Below are 23491 nucleotides of genomic sequence, written 5' to 3'. Positions count from 1 at the left end.
GGCTATTTGATGATTTTAAGGAATTACTGTTATTTTTTTTAAGGTATGAGAATAGTATTGTGGCTATGTTGTATAAAAAAAGAAAAGAACTGTCATTTCCCAGAGACACACACACAGATGAAATGATCAATGTCAGAGGGATGATATAAGGGGTATACGTGGGACAAGACTGGCTAAGAAATGGAAATTGTTAAAGCGGGGTGATTATATTATTTATACATAAATATATCTTTCTGTATCCTTTTGTAGATGTTTGAAATTTTCTACAATAAATAAGTCAAAGAGAAGGTAGGTTACAAATAGGAGAGTACAGTTCCACTTTGTTTTTTGTTTTTTTTTAAAGTGGTAAAACCAGATTTTATTTAGAAGCTATTGCAGTATGGGAAAAGAGACCTCAGTCTAGAACTGGGGTCAATTCCAAAGACAGCATGGGCAAGTGGGGATTTATACCACTTTGGCTTTTAAAAACAGTTGTGACCTAAACGTCCATGGACAGATGAATGGATAAAGAAGAGGTGGTACATATACACAATGGAACACTACTCAACCATAAAAAAGAACGAAGTAATGCCATTTACAGCAACATGGATGCAACTAGAGATTATCATACTAAGGGAAGTAAGTCAGAAAGAGAAAGACAAATACCATATGTTATCATTTATATGTGGAATCTAAAATACGACACAAATGAACCTATTTATGAAACAGAAACAAAATCAGGGACATAGATGATAGACTGGTGATTGCCAAGGGGGAGGGAGGTGGGAGAGGGTAGGAGTGGGAGTCTGGGATTAGGAGATGTAAACTGTTATATACAGAATGGACAAACAACAAGGTCCTACGGTATAACACAGGCAACTATATTCAATATCCTGTGATAAACCATAATGGAAAAGAATATGAAAAAGAATGCATATATATGTATAACTGAGTCACTCTGCTGTACAGCAGTAATTAACACAACAGTGTAAATCAGCTATACTTCAATAAAAAAAATAAATTAAAAAAACAGTTGTGTGTGTATATGAATATAAACGATCAGAATGCGTACACACTATTGATTCTCTTTGGGTAGTGGCATTATGTATGACAGTATTTTGTTCTATGTGCTCTTTAAATATTTTTCAAGTTTTCTACAATGACTACATGTTGGTTTGGTGATAGGTTAAAAAATCTGCCCTCCTAAAAGAAGTTTGCTTGTGTCCAAACAGTCCCCTAAATAATAACACATAATGATAACACATAATGAAGTGCAAATGTTTCCTCTGGGTTCACAGCCCCAAGGCAGTCAGGAAAAACCATGAATTGCTTGAGCATGTCTACTAGAGCAAGTCACTTGGATCTATGCCCTAGGGAACCTCAGAGCCACAGCACACGGACATCTCAGAAGCTGCCCAGACTGTGTGGGTATGATCTGGAGCATTCACAAAACCATTCACAAAGTGGATGGTTTACCAAAAAAACAAAAACAAAAACAAAATCCTTGGGTGAGAAATGGAGACACTATCAAGCTTATTTCAAATTTAGACTGCCTTTGATGTCTTCATCCAGATAAGTAATTTTTAAAAAGAAATTTATAGTGAATCGGGGATGAAGAGTGCACACTGAAAAAAAAGAAAGAGAGAGAGAGAATGCTAAGACAAATTCCCTTTTACTACACTTGCAAGCAAGCTTCCAAAGAACATGGTATTTAGGGGCATAAAAATGGCACAATAATAACTCACCACACACACACAAAAATCTTTCCCCAAACAATTCAAAAGTAGGTAAGCAAAAGGTAGTAGGTGTTCCAGAGACTTATGTAAACTCTTAGAAAAGATGAAAAGGAAAGTTTTTCTATACGATATAACTATCACATGAAATTACCTTAATAGGGAAAATCAAATCCAATTATGGTGATGCTAGAAGATGACATGGACAAAGCAATCAATCTCCATGAAACCTCTCTCTCTCTCTGCTAACATTTCTAAATCTTTTGCTTCTATCACATACTTAGATTGCATTTATTTGTAAATATCTTATCTCCTTTAGTAGATTTTAAACCTCCTGAATGCAAAAATCAAGTCTTTGAATCCTGAGAAAGTTTTGCAACATCGCAGGCAATTAATCAACGGTCCAAATCATTAAAATTCTGTAATATCAACGAAAGGATATAATCACGAAAGACATATACCATTTTCAAATAATTCACAGACAATCCAAGAAAAAAGATATATCATGGTCACATGGTAAGAGAAAATGCACGCCTAAAGATAAATCAATAATAGCCAGGAACCCCCTTTTAAATAGATTAGATGTTGGAAGAAAGGGGGTTGTTATATATAGTGCCAGTAAGTGTTCTTGAAAAACATCCCATTCTGCAAAATTACGCACTAAAAATAATAGGACTTATAATAATGTAGGGTTGGGACAGACTATTCAACATCTACTAAACTCTGTAATTAGAGCACGAACAAAAACATTAAAAATACCACTTAAAGGGCTTCCCTGGTGGCGCAGTGGTTGAGAGTCTGCCTGCTGATGCAGGGGACACGGGTTCGTGCCCTGCTCCGGGAAGATCCCACATGTCGCGGAGCGGCTAGGCCCGTGAGCCATGGCCGCTGAGCCTGCGCGTCTGGAGCCTGTGCTCCGCAACGGGAGAGGCCACAACAGTGAGAGGCCTGCGTACCGCAGAAAAAAAAACCCAAAAACAAAAACTACTTAAATTACTAGCAAGTTAAATCTCTACTGGTGTGTGCACCTAGCATCCTTAGTGGCCTTAATCCCCGGGGGGACTCCTGATTCTATGAGATGTCGGTCCTGGAAGGTATTCATTTCATAAAAATTAGCCCAAGGATATTAACCCATTTTTTTCCATTAATCCACTGTTTAAATACAGGGGGAAATGTCTCTGCAGCTTCTTTATTTGCACCTGCAGCATTTCATATAAGGCACTCCTCACATAAAAGAAAGATATTTCGAGAGTTTAGAAGGATGGGACTGGAGTCGGAAGACAACTGCTCAGACGCCAGAGCACCCTGTCCACTGTTCCACATTAGATGCTTAGAGGGCTAAATCAAGAGTGTTGGAGGAGGAACTGTAGAGCTGGGCTTCTTCCTGGACCTGGACTTACCTCTTCAATGGCTAGGTGGCTGACAGAGTCTTGGTGCTCCAGCCGGGTGTCAGGCCTGAGCCTCTGAGGTGGGAGAGCCGAGTTCAGGACATTGGTCCACCAGAGACCTCCCGGCCCCACGTAATATCGAACGGCAAAAGCTCTCTGAGATCTCCAACTCAACGCTAAGACCCAGCTCCACTCAACGACCAGAAAGCTACAGTGCTGGACACCCTATACCAAACAACTAGCAAGACAGGAATACAGCCTCACCCATTAGCAGAGAGGCTGCCTAAAATCATATTAAGTTCACAGACACCCACAAACACACCAACCGGACGTGGTTCTGCCCACCAGAAAGACAAGATCCAGCCTCATCCACCAGAACACAGGCACTAGTCCCCTCCACCAGGAAGCCTACACAACCAACTGAACCAACCTTACCCACTGGGGGCAGACACCAAAAACAACAGGAACTATGAACCTGCAGCCTGCAGAAAGGAGACCCCAAACACAGTAAGATAAGCAAAGTGAGAAGACAGAGAAACACACAGCAGATGAAGGAGCAAGGTAAAAACCCACCGGACCAAACAAATGAAGAGAAAACAGGCAGCCTACCTGGAAAAGAATTCAGAGTAATGATAGTAGAGATGGTCCAAAATCTTGGAAACAGAATGGAGAAAATACAAGAAACATTTAACAAGGACCTAGAAGAACTAAAGAGCAAACAAACAATGATGAACAACAGAATAAATGAAATTAAAAATTCTCTAGATGTGATCAATAGCAGAATAACTGAGGCAGAAGAACGGGTAAGTGACCTGGAAGATAAAATAGTAGAAATAACTACCACAGAGCAGAATAAAGAAAAAAGAATGAAAAGAATTGAGGACAGTCTCAGAGACCTCTGGGACAACATTAAATGCACCAACATTCGAATTATAGGGGTCCCAGAAGAAGAGAAAAAGAAATGGACTGAGAAAATATTTGAAGAGATTATAGTTGAAACTTCCCCAATATGGGAAAGGAAGTAGTCAATCAAGTCCAGGAAGCACAGAGAGTCCCATACAGGATAAATCCAAGGAGAAACATGCCAAGACACATATTAATCAAGCTATCAAAAATTAAATACAAAGAAAAAATATTAAAAGCAGCAAGGGAAAAGCAACAAATAACATACAAGGGAATCCCCATAGGATTAACAGCTGATCTTTCAGCAGAAACTCTGCAAGCCAGAAGGGAGTGGCAGGACATATTTAAAGTGATGGAAGAGAAAAAACTACAACCAACATTACTCCACCCAGCAAGGATCTCATTCAGATTCGACAGAGAAATTAAAACCTTTACAGACAAGCAAAAGCTAAGAGAATTTAGCACCACCAAACCAGCTTTACAACAAATCCTAAAGGAACTTCTCTAGGCAGGAAACACAGGAGAAGGAAAAGACCTACAATAACAAACCCAAAACGATTAAGAAAATGGTAATAGGAACACACATACTGATAACTACCTTAAATGTAAATGTATTAAATGTTCCAACCATAAGACACAGACTGGCTGAATGGATACAAAAACAAGACCCATATATATGCTGTCTACAAGAGACCCACTTCAGACCTAGGGACACGTACAGACTGAAAGTGAGGGGATGGAAAAAGATATTCCATGCAAATGGAAATCAAAAGAAAGTTGGAGTAGCACTTCTCATATCAGACAAAATAGACTTTAAAAATAAAGGCTATTACAAGAGACAAAGAAGGACACTACACAATGATCAAGGGATCAATCCAAGAAGAAGATATAACAATTGTAAATATTTATGCACCCAACATAGGAGCACCTCAATACTTAAGGCAAATACTAACAGCCATAAAAGGGGAAACTGACAGTAACACAATCATAGTAGGGGATTTTAACACCCCACTTTCACCAATGGACAGATCATCCAAAATGAAAATAAATAAGGAAACACAAGCTTTAAATGATACATTAAACAAGATGGACTTAACTGATATTTATAGGACATTCCATCCCAAAACAACACAATACACTTTCTTCTCAAGTGCTCATGGAACATTCTCTAAGACAGATCATATCATGGGTCACAAATCAAGCCTTGGTAAATTTAAGAAAACTGAAATCATATGAAGTATCTTTTCTAACCTCAATGCTATTAGACTAGTTATCAATTACAGGAAAAAATCTGTAAAAAATACAAACACATGGAGGCTAAACAATACACTACTAAATAACCAAGAGCTCACTGAAGAAATCAAAGAGTAAATCAAAAAATACCTAGAAACAAATGACAATGAAAACACGACGACCCAAAATCTACAGCATGCAGCAAAAGCAGTTCTAAGAGGGAAGTTTATAGCAATACAATCCTACCTTAAGAAACAAGAAACATCTCAAATAAACAACCTAACCTTACACCTAAAGCAATTAGAGAAAGAAGAACAAAAACACCCCAAAGTTAGCAGAAGGAAAGAAGTCATAAAGATCAGATCAGAAATAAATGAAAAAGAAACGAAGGAAATGATAGCAAAATCAATAAAACTAAAAGCTGGTTCTTTGAGAAGATAAACAAAATTGATAAACCATTAGCCAGACTCATCAAGAAAAAAAGGGAGAAGACTCAAATCAATAGAATTAGAAATAAAAAAGGAGAAGTAACAACTGACACTGCAGAAATACAAAGGATCACGAGAGATTACTGAAAGCAACTCTATGCCAATAAAATGGACAACCTGGAAGAAATGGATAAATTCTTAGAAATGCACAACCTTCTGAGACTGAACTAGGAAGAAACAGAAAATATAAACAGACCAATCACAAGTAATGAAATTGAAACTGTGATTAAAAATCTTCCAACAAACAAAAGCCCAGGACCAGGTGGCTTCACAGGTGAATTCTGTCAAACATTTAGGGAAGAGCTAACACCTATCCTTCTCAAACTCTTACAAAATATAGCAGAGGGAGGAACACTCCCAAACTCATTCTATGAGGCCACCATCACCCTGATACCAAAACCAAAGATGTCACAAAAAAAGAAAACTACAGACCAATATCACTGATGAACATAGATGCAAAAATCCTCCACAAAATACCAGCAAACAGAATCCAACAGCACATTAAATGAATCATACACCATGATCAAGTGGGGTTTATCCCAGGAATGCAAGGGTTCTTCAATATATGCAAATCAATCAATGTGATAAACCATATTAACAAACTGAAGGAGAAAAACCACATGATCATCTCAATAGATGCAGAAAAATCTTTCGACAAAATTGAACACCCATTTATGATAAAAACCCTCCAGAAAGTAGGCATAGAGGGAATCTACTTCAACATAATAAAGGCCATATATGACAAACCCACAGCCAACATTGTTCTCAATGGTGAAAAACTGAAACCATTTCCACTAAGATCAGGAAACAAGACAAGGTTGCCCACTCTCACTACTCTTATTCAACATAGTTTTGGAAGTTTTAGCCACTGCAATCAGAGAAGAAAAAGAAATAAAAGGAATACAAATCGGAAAAGAAGAAGTAAAACTGTCACTGTTTGCAGATGACATGATACTATACATAGAGAATCCCAAAGATGCTACCAGAAAACTACTAGAGCTAATCAATGAACTTGGTAAAGTAGCAGGATACAAAATTAATGCACAGAAATCTCTGGCATTCCTGTACACTAATGGTGAAAAATCTGAAAGAGAAATTAAGGAAACACTCCTATTTACCACTGCAGCAAAAGGAATAAAATACCTAGGAATAAACCTACCTAAGGAGACAAAAGACCTGTACTCAGAGAATTATAAGACACTGACGAAAGAAATTAAAGATGATACAAACAGATGGAGAGATATACCATGTTCTTGGATTGGAAGAATCAACATTGTGAAAATGACTCTACTACCCAAAGCAATCTACAGATTCAATGCAATCCCTATCAAACTACCACTGGCATTTTTCACAGAGCTAGAACAAAAAATTTCACAATTTGTATGGAAACACAAAAGACCCCGAATTGCCAAAGCAATCTGGAGAAATAAAACCGAGCTGGAGGAATCAGGCTCCTGGACTTCAGAGTATACTACAAATCTGCAGTAATCAAGACAGTATGGTACTGGCACAAAAATAGAAATACAGATCAATGGAACAGGATAGAAAGCCCAGAGATAAACCCACGCACAGATGGTCACCTTATCTTTGATAAAGGAGGTAAGAATATAGAATGGAGAAAAGACAGCCTCTTCAATAAGTGGTGCTGGGAAAACTGGACAGCTACATGTAAAAGAATGAAATTAGAACACTCCCTAACACCATACACAAAAATAAACTCAAAATGGATTAGAGACCTAAATGTAAGAGAATGAGAAACCTAAATGTAAGGCCAGACACTTAGAGGAAAACATAAGCAGAACACTCCATGACATACATCACAGCAAGATCCTTTCAGACCCACCTCGTAGAGAAATGGAAATAACAACAAAAATAAGCAAATGGGACCTAATGAAACTTTGAAGCTTTTGCACAGCAAAGGAAACCAAAAACAAGACGAAAAGACAACCCTCAGAATGGGAGAAAATATCTGCAAACAAATCAACGGACAAAGGATTAATCTCCAAAATATACAGGCAGCTCAATATCAAAAAAGCAAACAACCCAATCCAAAAATGGGCAGAAGACCTAAATAGACATTTCTCCAAAGAAGATATACAGATTGCCAACAAACACATGAAAGGATGCTCAACATCACTAATCATTAGAGAAATGCAAATCAGAACTACAATGAGTATCGCCTCACACCGGTCAGAATGGCCATCATCAAAAAATCTAGAAACAATAAATGCTGGAGAGGGTGTGGAGAGAAGGGAACCCTCTTGCGCTGTTGGTGGGAATGTAAATTGATACAGCCGCTATGGAGAACAGTATGGAGGTTCCTTAAAAAACTAAAAATAGAACTATCATACGACCCAGCAATTCTACTACGCGGCATATACCCTGAGGAAACCATAATTCAAAGAGAGTCATGTACCACAATGTTCACTATAGCTCTATTTACAATAGCCAGGACATGGAAGCAACCTAAGTGTCCATCGACAGATGAATGGATAAAGATGTAGCACATATATACAATGGAATATTACTCAGCCATAAAAGGAAATGAAATTGAGTTATTTGTAGTGAGGTGGATGGACCTAGAGTCTGTCATACTAGAGTGAAGTAAGTCAGAAAGAGGAAAGCAAATACCGTATGCTAACACATATATATGGAATCTAAAAAAAAGAAAGAAAAAAAATGAAGAAGAACCTAGGGGCAGGACAGGTATAAAGACGCAGATGTAGAGAGTGGACTTGAGGACATGGAGGGGGGAAAGGTAAGCTGGGAAGAAGTCAGAGAGTGGCATGGACATATATACACTACCAAATGTAAAGTAGATAGCTAGTGGGAAGCAGCCACATAGCACTGGGAAATCAGCTCGGTGCTTTGTGACCACCTAGAGGGGTGGGATAGGGAGGGTGGGAGGGAGTCACAAGAGGGAGGAGATATGGGGATATATGTTTATGTATAGCTGATTCACTTTGTTATACAGCAGAAACTAACACACCATTGTAAAGCAATTATACTCCAATAAAGATGGTAAAAAAAAAGAAAGGTATTTCTGTAGATTTTCCTTTTTTTTCCCTTATGTTCTTCCTATTTTGCTTCGTATTTAATTTTGAGAAAGCTTGTCTTGGATTGTTACAAAACATTTACTGTGCTGGGAAAAATCATGCTGGAACCAACACAACTTCTGGGTTAAGCTAACATCATTTCTAAATGCACGTGAAGTAATTATGGCAGAGAAACACATACGTTGCTGGACAGACAGATTGGTAAATGTCTGACCCAGGTACTGGCATATGTGACCTGAGTTTGTAGTAGGAGTAGTTGTAATAGTTGTGATGGTGACAGCTAGCAACATGTACTTAGGCTCATTATGTGCCAGGCATGATGCTATAAACACTTAGTATGGACTATCTCCTTTATTCACACAGACTCTATGAAGTAGATAAAGCAACAGATATTTTAAAAGATTAAATATTTATCTCTGCCCCAGGTTACAACACTGTTAAGTGGTGAAGCTCGGATTTGAACCTAGATCTTTCTGACTCTAAGGCTTCAGCTTTTAATAACCACAATAAAATAATATTTCTCATCTAATGAAAGTGTGATGTGATTTTGCAGTAGTAAATGACAATGCAGCCCACTGGTCTTTATCCAGCTGGCATATGAGAACATACATGTTGATGATGTATGTACCTAGAAAACCACTGAACATTAGAGAGTGCTTATAATTTTTGCAGATTTAGACTTCCTGGCTAAGCTGGTGAGGGAAATTTTTGCATATGGCCAAAGGAGAATTCCAGAAGTGTGACACCTTCTCAGTTCTTTCCAGCTGAGTCAGAGGCTGCTGTGATGACTCAGGCTATGCGAGGGCCTTGGAATGGACACTCAGGCACACTTCTGAATTCCACACACGCATCAGACTGTATGGGGCGGGGGTGGAGGTAATTATCACCAGGGAATTCATACTCAATGAGATCTAGGACTTCAGGCATGGATGCCAACCAAATAATTTTGGTGGAATTTTGACTTTTCATTTAAATTCTATTTAACAACTACGAATTATTCACTCACCACATGTCTGGAATTAACTATGCCAAGTGTTGGAGCTACAAAACGGAATAAACTATCAAGACCTCACACGCCCATGGAGCTAAATGTAGGCATTTCATTGAACATACTCCATGCTGGGCACTCTTCTTGGCACTTTACATGTATTAACTCATTTAATTCTCACAACCCTATTATATATGGACTAATGTTCTCCCTATTTTATAGATGATGAAACTGAGGTGCAGAGAGGTTAAGAAACTTGCTGAGCAATTTGGACCTAGGATTTGGACCTAGGCTGTTTGAGTCTGGAACCTACATTCGTAGCCTCTTCCCTAAACTCTCTGTAGTAGAGGGAGACAGAGAGGTTAAAAGTAATTGTAATGCGGGGCTTTAAGAAAAATTATAGACATATGTATACAATGGACTATTAGTAGAGGAGAAAGTGACTAATGGTGCCTCGGGTACTAGGGAGGATGGCAGTCTGGGAGGAGTGCCAGTTCAGCAAATCCTTCCTAGTGGATGTCAAATGGCTGTCAGGGACAGCAGATGAAACAGCACAGGCAAAGGCACGGAGGTGGGAAATGGCCTGGCGTGCCTGCAGGTTGCTACTGTTGAAATCGAAAGGCAGTAAGGGGGCTTCTCTGGTGGAGCAGTGGTTAAGAATCTGCCTGCCAACACGGGACACGGGTTCGAGCCCTGATCCAGGAAGATCCCACATGCCGCGGAGCACGTAAGCCCATGCACCACAACCGCTGAGCCTGCGTTCTAGAGCCCGCGAGCCACAACTACCGAAGCCTGCGCTCCTAGAGCCCGTGCTCCGCAACAAGAGAAGCCACCGCAATGAGAAGCCTGCGCATCACAAAGAAGAGTAGCCCCCGCTCGCCACAACTAGAGAAAGGCCGCGCGCAGCAGCGAAGACCCGACGCAGCCAAAAATAAATAAATAAAAGAAAGGCAATAGGGTAGTCGGCAGGAGATGAGTGCATAGGAGAGAGATCAAGGAGAGGAAGAATTTCATTCTGTGAGTTGGCCATACCAAGGGGTTTGTTTTCAGGTGGGCAATATTGAAATAGGTTTTAAACGGGGTGGTGCGGTGGTGGTAATGTAACACTTGATTTGCCCTTTTGAATCTAGCTGGGGTTGAGAGGTAAGGAAAGAGGGTAAAACCTACACGTAGGGTCTCCCAGTGAGAAACCAAGGCCCTGGTGACGGGAAGGGGGAAGGAAGGGTGAGTGCAGAGATTTTCTGAGGTCCACTGGACCTGTTGATTCAGGGGGGTGGTTTGGGAGAGGGGGTTTGCTCATTACGGTAAAGCTTGATTCTCATGGAAGCCCTCACTATGTGATTTAAGTCAGCTCCACACCCTTGCCCAGGAATTTGGACTTAAAGGACACTACGTTTATAGATGTATGGGACGTGACTGAGGTTAAATACCTAATTCTCAGTATCATTAGTTTCACCTTCCTTCCTGTAGTGACAAGAGCTCCCCACCCCCTGCAGAAAACAGCAATGCTTTACTCTGCTGCTGACTATGGGTTCCATAATATATCATACATGGTCCCAGAGCAACTCTGCCTATTAGCTGGGGATGCCCACTGACAGATAATTACCACCTGCTCTTCCTGCACTGTAATAATGATCATTTATCTCCGTTTACCTTATTTCTTAAAAAAAAAAATTACTTATTTGGTCGCACCGGGTCTTAGCTGCAGCACGTGGGCTCCTTAGTTGTGGCATGTGAACTCTTAGTTGCGGCATGCATGTGGGATCTAGTTCCCTAACCAGGGATTGAACCCAGGCCCCTCCGCATTGGGAGTGCAGAGTCTTATCCACTGCGCCACCAGGGAAGTCCCCACCTTTTACCTTGTTTCTTGAAGTAACATTCGAAGATGGATAAGTTACCCTACTCCTAAGATCAGTGGAGAAAACTAAGAACCAAAAGCCAAAAAGGAGTTATATTTCCATGCTTACAGTCTTCTCCTCACCTTCAGCTGGTTGGTACCTGCCTCTCTGCTCTATCCCACATACTAACGGGGAAGCTCTCGGGCTCTGTGGAGCCCGAGGAATGTTTAGGAGCAGAGCCCACTCAGCGAAGGGCGAGGCCACAGCTGGGAAGATGACTCACGCTGGATCCAGAGAGAAAACAAATGGTCTCAGAAATTTGGTGGTGATTGGTAATGGTGGGGGAGGAAGATACAGGGAGAGGGGCCACTGCCTTTTCCAGGAAATTGGTTAGTGAAATAATTCTAGTGGGAAAAGAATTGTTAAAAAAAAAAAAAAGCCCACTTACTGACACAAGAAATCAGATCATTAAATCTTTCCTTAGGAAAGAGGGGGTTTTCCAGCCCACGGAAGTAGAGCTTTAGAACGCCAGCAACTGAGTTAATATCATGGTTACTCTGCTCGTCAGCCAAAGGGTTTTCACCTAAAAAAAAAAAAAACAAAAAAGAAAAATTAGTTACATGCACATTGCTTCTCTTTTTATCTCTGAACAAAAATATGTTTCTATACTCACACACACATTTCTATATATACATGTATCTTTTAATTATGTTTTATGGAAGATTATATGCTACTAAAATTAAAATAACTGGTTTAGATATCCTACCCCATGATTAACCTAAAAATAGTTGGTTAAAATAAAGTTTTTTTTTTATCATATGCTACCAAATAATCCCTTACAAATTATCTAAATCTTAAAATAAAATATTGTGGGATTTATAATTGGACCCAACTTTTTTTTTTAAAGCTAAAATCTGTTATATTAGGTTGACATAAATTCAAATACTATATTCTGTGTTTCTTATTCTACTGGGGAAAAGAAACAATATAGGTCTGTCTGGCTACGCTATATGGATCAGCAAAATGTATCAGAAATACTACAGGACTCACCTAATTGTGAATACCGACAATTAAATAAACACTTCTCAAAGTGGCATGGTGGTGTTCACAGCAGACTTGAAAGCTGCTTTCAGCAGCGGGAGATTTTGAAATCAGAGAGAGGAATTTGAAAATGTATCTTAACAGTACCACGGAATTTGCGTAGAAAGTGGAAAATTTAAAAATATATCACAAACATGAAATTATATTATTCTTTATGCTAAGCACTTTAAAATGATCAGGTAACTGACCTGGCTTGTCCACCTCCCTGAGAATCAAACTGAAATAAAATCCTTAAGAAGTTCAACATAATGTGCAGCCTTAAATCAAACTCTGTTTTTTTATTCACAGGTCGGCTCTTCTAAAGTTCACAAAAATTGTACATTGAATTTTAACTTTTTTTTTTTTTTTTTTTTTTGCCTGTTGGGGCAGCTTATTTTCAGGGACCTGTGGTTCCTTTTTCTCTGCTTCAAGGGTAGGAAATCATTGAACACGAATTCACCAAAATATTTTTTTTTGGCCCACTGTGAGAAAGCCTTACCCAAAGGGATCACAAACAAACAACATACTAGGGGAATGTTCAAGGAAAAAGAATAAAGCATTTTTGCTTGCAGTGGCTGGCACAGGAACCCGAGGCTTTACTACATTTCAATTTATCTTGAATATGGTCCATGTAAGAGACTTGGACACTTAGCCCTTGAGAGGGGAGGCCGCTCGGCTCTATGCACACTGTAAGAGGCTCTGGAAGAGGAAAAACAATCTGGCTCCAAGTTCACCTCTTCACCCAAGGTTTCAAACTGGCTCTGTGTCAAGTCTGGGTTAGGGCAAATGGGACCAAGAGGGGCTGCCTTGTCTCCAAGCCTCGATGCCCCTCCCTCTGCATCCTTGGCTTGACTTCCAAGCAGAGGCAGGAAGGTGCAGATGCATCCAGAAGCAGACACAATACAAATCATTATAACTGGAGAGCGTTATTAGCTAAGACCCACTCCTAAAGAGTTAGGCATGGGCTTCCCAGGTGGCGCAGTGGTTGAGAGTCCGCCTGCCGATGCAGGGGACACGGGTTCGTGCCCCGGTCCGGGAAGATCCCACATGCCGCGGAGCGGCTGGGCCTGCGCGCCATGGCCGCTGAGCCTGCGCGTCCGGAGCCTGTGCTCCGCTACGGGAGAGGCCACAACGGTGAGATGCCCGCGTACCGCAAAAAAAAAAAAAAAAAAAAAAGAGTTAGGCACTTTCATGGATTATACCCAATTCTCACACCAGTCCTGGGATTCTGCAGCTGAGGAAACCGAGGCCAGAATAAGAGATGAGTCACTTGACCCAAATCACATGATTAGTAAATGCAAGAGTGTGATTTGATTCTAGGTCCGCTTGATGCTAAAGTGTACGGTTTTGCTAATCATAATGTTCAGGAGGACTTATTTAGCCAATTGGGAATAAGAGTAAGACACCAACTAAGGTCACAGGGAAGGAGTCTGGGGATGGTAATAAGAGGAAGGAGAGTTCCTGACAAAGGAAACAGACATGAAGCTGGGATGAGTCACCTCAAACAGCTGCTATGCAGGCCCAGGGCTGTTCTTGCCACTCTTCTAGAACCTTTCATGAGCCACCTTTGACAACGTGCTGAGGATTATCAATGCCAGTCCTAAACCAGGACACAAAACTCATGTGCTCTTCTAGACTTGATAACAAGGTCTTATGATGTTGGCTTCATTTCTTAGCTATTCTAAATAGACTCTTAACTCAACATCCACAACGAAATAAATGCAGAGAAAGGTTGTGACGATACACAGGATAAGTATGCCACTCCACTCCACAGAAAATGATGACTTTTTAACAAGGTTTGCTTATAGGTGCAGACGTGCAAGTACCTCTCTCAAATGAATTTTTAATATCGTTGACTTCCACCTGGGAACCAGACACTCTGAAAATCCCCTGATGCTGAAGACCTAAAGAGAACAGAAGGGAAAGAGCATGAAAGAACCCATCATGTCCTCCAGGTCCCCCCTTTCCCAACAATTAAGTATTAAAAGGAAAGACATATTTACTGAAATACTCCTAGTAATTATTGTTTAAAATAAGAATATTGCAGTTTAGGGCTTACCATAGAGATTGATGAACCGAATACAGCTTTCCACAATGAGGGGGATGATCTGTCCTGAGTCCTGGGTAAAGAGATGGAAACCAGTTAACCGCAAAGAAGAGGCACAAATCACACATCACAATAAAGCTCATAGTTTAACCCTAGTTAAAGACTGACTTTTACTCTTTTAGATGATCATCTCCAAACACACTCCCTCTAAAATATTCCACAAGGGCCAAATATCAAATTATATTTAACTGAAGGTATGTTTCAGTTCTGGGGCAAACCAAATTAAATACATTGAAGGCAATCGTGTTTCAACTTACTCTGCTGTGCCTAAAGATGTCAAGCGAATTCATCTTTTCTACTGTATGTAGGCTTACATATAGAAATGAATATATAAATCACTCATTTTTTAAAAGGTTATTTATACAAGTAATTAATCTAATGGACCTGAAAAGAACTCTGTGTATTTTAAGCACAGCATCTTAGGACTGACTGACTGTACTAGTCACCAAACACAACCATTCAGCCATCTCAGGATCTTCTCTGTGGCATCCCTGAGAGTCCACCATCTAGATGATGACAGTTATAAAAGGGCTTACGTGGTTCCAGATGCATAACATGAGAATTGCTTTAGAGCTGCTCATAACGTGTCATGTATTTATTTAGTTGGCATCAGAACTTACTGATCCTTAGAGATTTTTCACTGTTATTTTTCCATGTTTTAAGGATGGAGAAAAAAATGGCACCAACGCACACCCCATTAGATCTCGTTTTCTTAGAAGGACCATCTCTTAGCCTTCTTTCTCCACATCTCATAACATAGTCAGTGTACTCTACTGAGCAAATGTGAATTCTGGAAATGTATTAAGACATGTACAGGATGACAAATGAAATGAAGGAGCTGCTTAGGTCACAGTTAAATATGTATCAATGCCATGCACTCCATGTAGTTAAAAAAGGTTACCGACTATGGAGTTATTTTTCATGTTCTTTTCAGGCTCTGCTCTTTCAGGAATTAGAGCTTTAAGGTTAACATGGAGGTTCAAAATGATTAGCTGAAATCAGGCACTAATTCATGAGGAATTTTATTCTGCAACACAAGAAGAATTTGGTTGTCTCAATCTATTAGAACAATTCAGAATCCACTAACCTTTCCAATTAATCAACAGGGCAAAGAGTGGGAATAATGCAGTCCAGCAATCTAACTTTTTACCATTCCTAGAATGGGTAATATACTTCTTGAGGAATGGTTTCATTTTCGGTTTTAAGACAATCTCATCAGTGTATAAACCAGTTAATTGTTCAGTTACTTCTGGAGACTGCATTAAGTTTCTCTAATTAGTCAATTCGTTTCAGGAATGTAAACTTTATTAATTGTGGACCAGTTGGCTCAAGGATAGCCATATAATTACATCAGAACTTACTAAATATGAGAGGGGATTTTTCTTTAGGATACAACCTTTTTTTATGTGAACAATTCCTATAAAACTGTAATCTAAAAGAGCAACAAATATTTAAATGTAAATGATAAAGGAATATTAGTTTGCAACAGCTGAACTTAGGATTAAAACAAAAAGAAAAACCAAGATTAAAAGGTTATTAAAAGGAAAATGTTTGCATTCAGAAAGTTCTAAATAAAAATGTGTTAGGTTTGTGTATTATTTTAAAAATATTTTCGTCTTCACATTTGCTTAGGCAACTGCTAATCTTTCAGCTATCATCACGATTTCATTCAGATATCATGAATTTTGTAGTCAAAAAGTAATGAATGTGCATGTTTTAATTTAATTTCATGGATGCCAGATGCTTTGGTAGAAAATATTTTACAAGAAGTGAAGCAATGGGCTGTGCTCCATCAACCATTCAAACGAATCCCTTTGTGTCTCTGTTTCCCCATGGGAAACAGGAAAAGTGGTGTTTTTCTCGCAGTGATACTGTGGGGACCTCAATTGACTGAGCACTTTTCAGTGTAGGGATCCCTGTATCCACTGTTTCACTGCTAGGACCAAAGATTCTTTAAGATGGCATCTGGGACAAAGAGGAGCTCACATAAGTGAATTTTTCACGATAAGTGGTTTACTCCCACTTTCGTGCCTAAATTTGGTTTCCTTTAACTGTTCTTAATGAAAAATCTTTTAAAAATATAATATGTGCTTTCCTATGACCTTACGCAGTCATTCTTGTACTGTGCTATCAAATATAATGGAATCACACATCTGCTTCTTTGAGCTTTTCTATATTCTCCTTCTCTGCCAGGCAGTTGCATAGCCCAGCGCTTTCATTTTATCATTCCCTTCTCTCCATCTAGTTTGCCCCCGCTTGTGAGCAAGCCCTGGGCTGGGAAACCAGATAATCAAATTTGACAATAATTTCATATTAAATTAGAGCCAATAAGGCTCTTCTGGGTTTAAGGCTAATGGCATTGGATTCGTGATTGCTCTGCGGGTTGTCCGGTGACTTTTCACTCAATTCCAGGGTTAGGGCTCAGTTTTAAGGTTGCCAGATGCTTTTAATCTCTGTATGTATGCATGTGTCTCTCTGTCCGCATGCATGCGCACACACACATACATCTTTTAACGATTAGTGTACATATCCAATAAAAGATCTGTCTTTAAAGAAAGCAAGACAGCTGTAACATATTGTTAAGGGAGGTTATCAATGATGTGGTTTCCTGTATAAATTTAGTCTTCAGAAACACTGCGTCCCATGGCATAAAATGTTAGCTATGAAAGAGTAAGTTCTTCTCTTTTGTGTATAATTTACAGGAAGGTCCAAAATCCAGTATTAAATGTACATTTGGTATTTAACATTGACTCGCCTTAATAAAAGCCCCTGACCCAAATTTAGTATGTTTGCCAAATACATAATGTAAAACTTAAGAGTTTATCCAACTCTTCTTAAATCAGTGTTTGAGTTCTATGATTCTTTTCTAAGTAAAGCTATTTATAAACCTTTCTAATTTCCAATTGCAAACACTTTTCTTTTAAAGACCTTAAAAAATCTAATCAAAGCCAAGCATGACTGTGATTTGAAAATGATATCAAGAGCGAAAGAGGCTGTGCCCTCGCTTCCCTCGAGCACTATACCTGATGTCTCGCGTGTGAATTCCTTCGTCCTCGGCTAGAAGCGTTATCAGAAATACAGGATGAAAAAGACAGAGTAAACATAGCAGAGATCCAGATACAGACCACAGGGTCCTACAATTTATCCAATATAATGAATTCCTCAAGTCATGGGAAATCGAAACTCGTTGTGCTTCAGAGCTAGCTTAACGATGGACTTTAGATATATTTTGTGCCACCTCATTTGCATGAGTAGAAACAAAACATTTTATCAGGTAGCTCTTTTCCTTTTTGTACAAATTATGGCTTTTTTTTTTTTTTTAAGAAAGAGGGCTTTCTCTTTTGCCAGTATAATAATACCCACATTTATTCCCTCTTCTGAAGGCACTCAAACCAAATATTCTTTCCTCTCTCTGACTTCAGGAAATATTATATTGATTTTCTGGGAAAGCAAAGAGCCCCAGGACAGACTTGGACATAATGACCTGCCTCCTTTTATGAGAGGCTGAGACCATTATAGTAAGAAGCGGGGAGATCAGCCACCCAGATGGCTGGTGCCAGTACCTTGATGAATGTTTCCAAATCCCCATTAAACAACTTAGCATTATACTGTGAGCGGGGTCTGGACTTCCTGTGTTTCTGGGGCTTAGGGGGAACATTTGGAGGCCTAAGAGAGGGAATATAATTACTGAGCATGGCAGAAATCAAACAATAAATGAAACACCCATAGGTCACATCAAAATTACAAAACACAGGAATTCTTGTGTTCCTTCCCCACCCCTACCCACAGAGGAAAACAGTCCTCCCCTTTCCCATTTATTTACTTTTAGTTATATATCAAAACCCATACCAGCTATTCAATCAGACTATTCTTTTCTTGTAGTTGTAGTTGACATTTGTTTGCTAGTTTGTTTTAAAGCGGTCATCATCAACAAATGGAATTAACTGCGAGCTATTTGGCCAAGAGTTACAAACCGAGGTTTGTGTTATCCGGCTTACAAGTGACACAGAAGACAACAGGTCATAAAAATTAGGACTCTGATAGATCCCAATAGAGAAATTAAATATAATATTTTTAGTTACAACATAATTCTTCAATGCAAATAACATGACATCTGTTTGCTATCCCTCAGGTAATTAATGGGATTTTATTTTATGCAAAAGTAGCTATTAATGGGTCACAAGTGAAAAATAGAGTTTTGTTTCAGTGCTATTTCTGGGGGGCAGTGGGTCCAGGCTCACACGAATTGTTATTTCTTTAAAACAGACTAGCTCATCACCTATTTGTAGAGCATTAAGATGCACCCATTTATTATTTTCTGGACTCTCTCCATCTCCAGTCTGCTTGCTTTGATGGATAAGTCAGTCTCTCCGGCATATGGACATCCAGGGTACCAAGTACCATATCTAGAAACCCTGCATCATCTTGCTCTGTAACTGGAGAGAGGGAACCTCTTCTGCCCTCTCCCTTTACGGCAAAGAGGGCCAGGATTACGTGACTCAACTTCAACAACTGTGCTGCAAGGAATACATGCAAGAAGAATCCCCAAACTTCTCTCTGGACATTCCAATTTAAACTCCTTCTTAAAAGGGAAGGCTGGTTTGAGGATGTACACCACACTTGGAAATCAGGTAAAGCCCTTTATTAAGCTGCAAACTATCTAGGAAGAATTGCCTTTTCAGTTCATTAAAGTTCTGAAAGACCAGTTTAGAAACAAAAGCCCAAGAGTTTATGTAGAAGCCTGGCTAGCTTCCTAAGGTATTATCACAGCAGTCAAGAGAGGTAGGGGAACAAACTTGCTGATAACCGCCTTCCATAGCCAAATTCTAAGGCTCTCCCAACAGCTGGGCTCCTATGACTAATGGGGTATACAGCAAGCAACACCTGAAGCTCCACGGCGCTTGAGAGGTTAAAAGGAGCCCTTGCAAGTGTCTAGAAGCAAATATGTCACCAAGCAAGTCATAGTCTGCCACTGCTGAAGTTTCTGAAATCTTGTTTATACACTGAACAAGATTTGCACTGAATTCTATGCCATTCACCGAGGAAAGGATCTGGTAGGTATAAACAAACAAAACAACTGCCCACCAAGGAATTTAACCATATGTGCTTGATTTCATCCACTCTTTTCATTATTTTAGAAGTATTTTAAAATATAAACTTTATTTTTACTCAGATATGGTGAGGCAACAGATCAGAAGACAACTGTTATTGGGAAGACGGTTTGTTACTCACAGTTCCCAAGAGTTGGGGGCATGCTACTACATGGGGGAGGGGGGCACACGCAGAAGCACGAAGGTCGCTCAAGAGGAAGGAAAAATGAGGAAAATGTGAGCCTTTGTTGCGGTTCCCACGGGAAGGAACAGGCAAGGCAGGGTAAGCAGGTTTAGGATTGGCTAGTCCTTGAATAATTTTGGTGGGCCCTGGGGGCACGGGAGCTGTCCCTATTTGTCTGGTACCTGGCCTTTGGGTGACTGGGGAAGAGGAACGGTGGTCCTGAGGTGAAGACTTGATAAAGGAGGTGGCTGAGAGTCTGGGCTGTGGACTGGTTGTTTTATACACAAAAGGCACACTTGTAAGCAAGCCCTTTACTAGCTCTAGGAATTGACTGACTCTCAGAGGGGCAGTCCCTCCAGGGTCAGTAAGGCCCCAAGATACCAAAGCATCAAATATAGAAACTAGAAAATGTGGTTATTACAACAAGGTCCAAAGAACTTCACATTTAATGCTATCTGGAGCAGTTGATGAAGCTAAGGGAATAGGAACACAGGCTCATTTTGTTTGGTTACTGATTAGTGGGGACAAGCAAATGTTGTAGCTAGAGCCAAAGCCCTCAGTGGCACTGGATAATTATTCCTGCATCACTGAGAGATGCAGAGAAACTCCTGGCTGGGGCTAACGGAGAGATGTCTTTTGAGTCTTCTCCCCAAAGCCTGAAAATTGCCTCTCTTGACACATCAAAAGTATGAGACAAATGTGAAGCTACTCAACCTGTGAGAGGGATCTGAGGTTAAAATAAACTGCCTGAGTGCTTATCAAGGTACTTTCCACGGCAGAGTCGGCTCGGCAGGCAGACTGGTGCACGGATGGACCTGGCTCTACCACGCACACATCAGGTGAACAGATTCTACGTTCATTCAACATTCGAATTGCATGACTCCTTCTGGTTGTGTGCCTGCCACACAGCTTCCAGATAATCTGGCTTTCTAGGTAGAATGCCCATGTGGATGAGAGGAAATACCAGTCAGGATGATGTGAATATCAGGTCTGTTGGGCAAGTACAGCTCTCATTGCAAATATATATTTGCACTCCTTCCTTTAAAAAATCTTTTAAAAAAGTGTCTTATGTTAATTAAAATTTAGAAACAGGTAAAATAGTTGATAATGCAAAGGGACACTATATGTGAAAAAAAACACATATTACTATGCAGGAGTAATATGCCTCTTTGTCACTGACACAGGGGAGAAAAACCTCAGTATTTTCATAAAGTTTAGACAAGTCAGTAGCTGTATCTTTCTAGTTGGTTCACCGAGAAGTAAGAGGGGTTTCCTTTTGAATAAACTGCCTAGCAGGAACATTGCAGAACCTTAAAATCAACTTGCCAACTATTGCAACAGACACACCAGTGTTCTAAATGCCTCCTACCTCAAAGAGAGCTCAACTTTAAAAGTGTGAATTCTTGCTATGTCAATTAGAATAATTTCTGGCTGTTGTACAAATGTTGACAGAGAAAAATAAAACTTGCCACAAACTTTCCCCAACCCAAATCAGAACCTGCTTCCAAAAAGGCTTTTCCTTCTCAGCAGTAGCATCAAAGACCTTCTAAGAATTTTAAAAAAGGGGAGAAAAAGGAGGAAAAAAAGAAAGAAAGTGCAATATGATACTAGTCATTAAAAGTTAAATTTTTAAAGTAAACCAAACAGGGGCAGAGCTAAAATCCTAAGAGTATTCAACATAGCTCTAGTTTTTATACACCATACAGGAGCAAGAAGTAACTAACACAGTAGATATTTGCATAATATTGCTTGTTAATTAAATTATCAAATCAAAAATCCTATCAGACTCTTTCCAGAAACTTAAAGTGTTTTGGATTAGATAAATCAAACCCATTCAATTTATGTCTTTTTTTTTTTAAACTGAGGCTGCTCATCAAAGAGCTTTACAATTCCACTGGGAAACCCTCAGATCTTCCAGAGCAAATCTGGTTTTGTGAGAACCCCAAACACTTCATGTTACTGTTTTGTCAAGCCCAAACTATCTTCCATGTTCATTAACAAAATATCTTCATTCTTGCCGCATTTAAATGGTTGCTTGTTAAAAGAGATAAGAGAGTGAGATGCAATGAGTTATGATAAAATATTTTCCTACCTTGTAGTCATATATTCAGCTCTATGACCTGCAGAAAAAAAAAATTAAAATAAGTCAACTGAGTGGCATCCGTGCAATGCATTGGGCAATCTTTTGTATCATCTGTCCCTTGATTTATGATGCTGAGTTTATAATAACTTACGCATTTTAGGGTGAGGAGCATGAAGACAGTATATAAAGATAGACAAAATATTCAAAGTAAATATTTCATAAAATCTATACATAAAATTTAATAAATTCTATAGATTAGAGAAACATATTTCACTTGGCAATATGAGGCAGGGAGTTTTAATTAATTAATTAATTTATTTATTTATTTTTTGCGGTACGCGGGCCTCTCACTGTTGTGGTCTCTCCCGTTGTGGAGCACAGGCTCCGGACGCGCAGGCTCAGCAGCCATGGCTCACGGGCCCAGCCGCTCCACGGCATGTGGGATCTTCCCAGACCGGGGCACGAACCCGTGTCCTCTGCATCGGCAGGCGGACTCTCAACCACTGCGCCACCAGGGAAGCCCGGGGAGTTTTATTTTTTATTAAATAAAGAAATAGCTGCGTAATCTTTTGTTTTGTTTTGTTTTTTGGCCGTGCCATGTGGTATGTGGGATCTTAGTTCCATGACCAGGGATTGAATCTGAGCCCCCTGCAGTGGAAGCTCAGAGTCTTAACCGCTGGACCACCAGGGAAGCTCCTGCTTGATCTTAACTGTAAGTTCAAAGATGAAATACAAATAAAACACATCCAAGATTTGAATGTTAGTTATTCCCCGCCTTGACTGATACTTGTGAGAGAGAAGCAGGGGGTCACGTAGGGTTAGGAGAACTCAATTTCCTTTTCCTTTAGATTAAATTGGTGTTTATTCTATAATATGAAATCAGGGAGAGAAGTTGCATTTTATAGTTGGAAATGACATTTGCAGATATTAAAGTACAAGGACATTAAACTATGCTACATTCCACCAACTTGTAAGCTAAAAGCCTTTCACAGAATTCTCTGTCACTTAAAACATGAGTTCTTATACATTCAGGCTTCTTGATTTGTTTTAAATAACAGCTCTATATTTTTGTGGCGCTCCTACAAACTGAGGTCATTTCAAGTTTGAATATGTCTATGGGTTGCTGTCTGTTCTCTCTTATATTTAGGGTGGAGCAGTGGGAAGGGGTGTGGGAGAGTTAAACCATTCAACTGGTTTATTTGCAAAATGATGATACGGTCCTGAAACAGCCTGAAAATACAGCTGGCAAAGAAGGGTCATGTTGCAGCACAAACAGGTGAGACCAGCCCATAGTATCACAATGCGGTGATTCAGGCTTGTAGGGCAAGGCCAATATAACAA

At 39.7% G+C, this 23491-nt stretch overlaps 1 protein-coding gene across 2 annotated transcripts in view; it reads right to left on the bottom strand.

The window, feature by feature from the left end:
• The window catches only part of SRGAP1 (SLIT-ROBO Rho GTPase activating protein 1), a gene marked incomplete at both ends in the record, with an annotated part of 273306 nt that overhangs the window by 29445 nt on the left and 220370 nt on the right, over positions 1 to 23491 (bottom strand). Inside the window, 5 exons of one of the 2 annotated variants that reach the window (XM_082851178.1) lie at positions 12055 to 12189; positions 14513 to 14590; positions 14746 to 14806; positions 18357 to 18459; positions 22160 to 22187. In XM_082851178.1, the coding sequence (XP_082707304.1) occupies positions 12055 to 12189; positions 14513 to 14590; positions 14746 to 14806; positions 18357 to 18459; positions 22160 to 22187 (405 nt within the window). Of the gene's footprint in view, positions 1 to 12054; positions 12190 to 14512; positions 14591 to 14745; positions 14807 to 17816; positions 17851 to 18356; positions 18460 to 22159; positions 22188 to 23491 lie in introns of both variants that reach the window. The other variant, XM_082851179.1, reaches the window with a different exon arrangement.

The sequence above is a fragment of the Leucopleurus acutus genome (assembly GCF_964270905.1).
Source record: "Leucopleurus acutus genome assembly, chromosome: 11".
Lineage (NCBI taxonomy): Eukaryota > Metazoa > Chordata > Mammalia > Artiodactyla > Delphinidae > Leucopleurus > Leucopleurus acutus.
The sequence above is the reverse complement of the archived record's forward strand: the minus strand, read 5'-3'. Positions and strand labels throughout refer to the sequence as shown.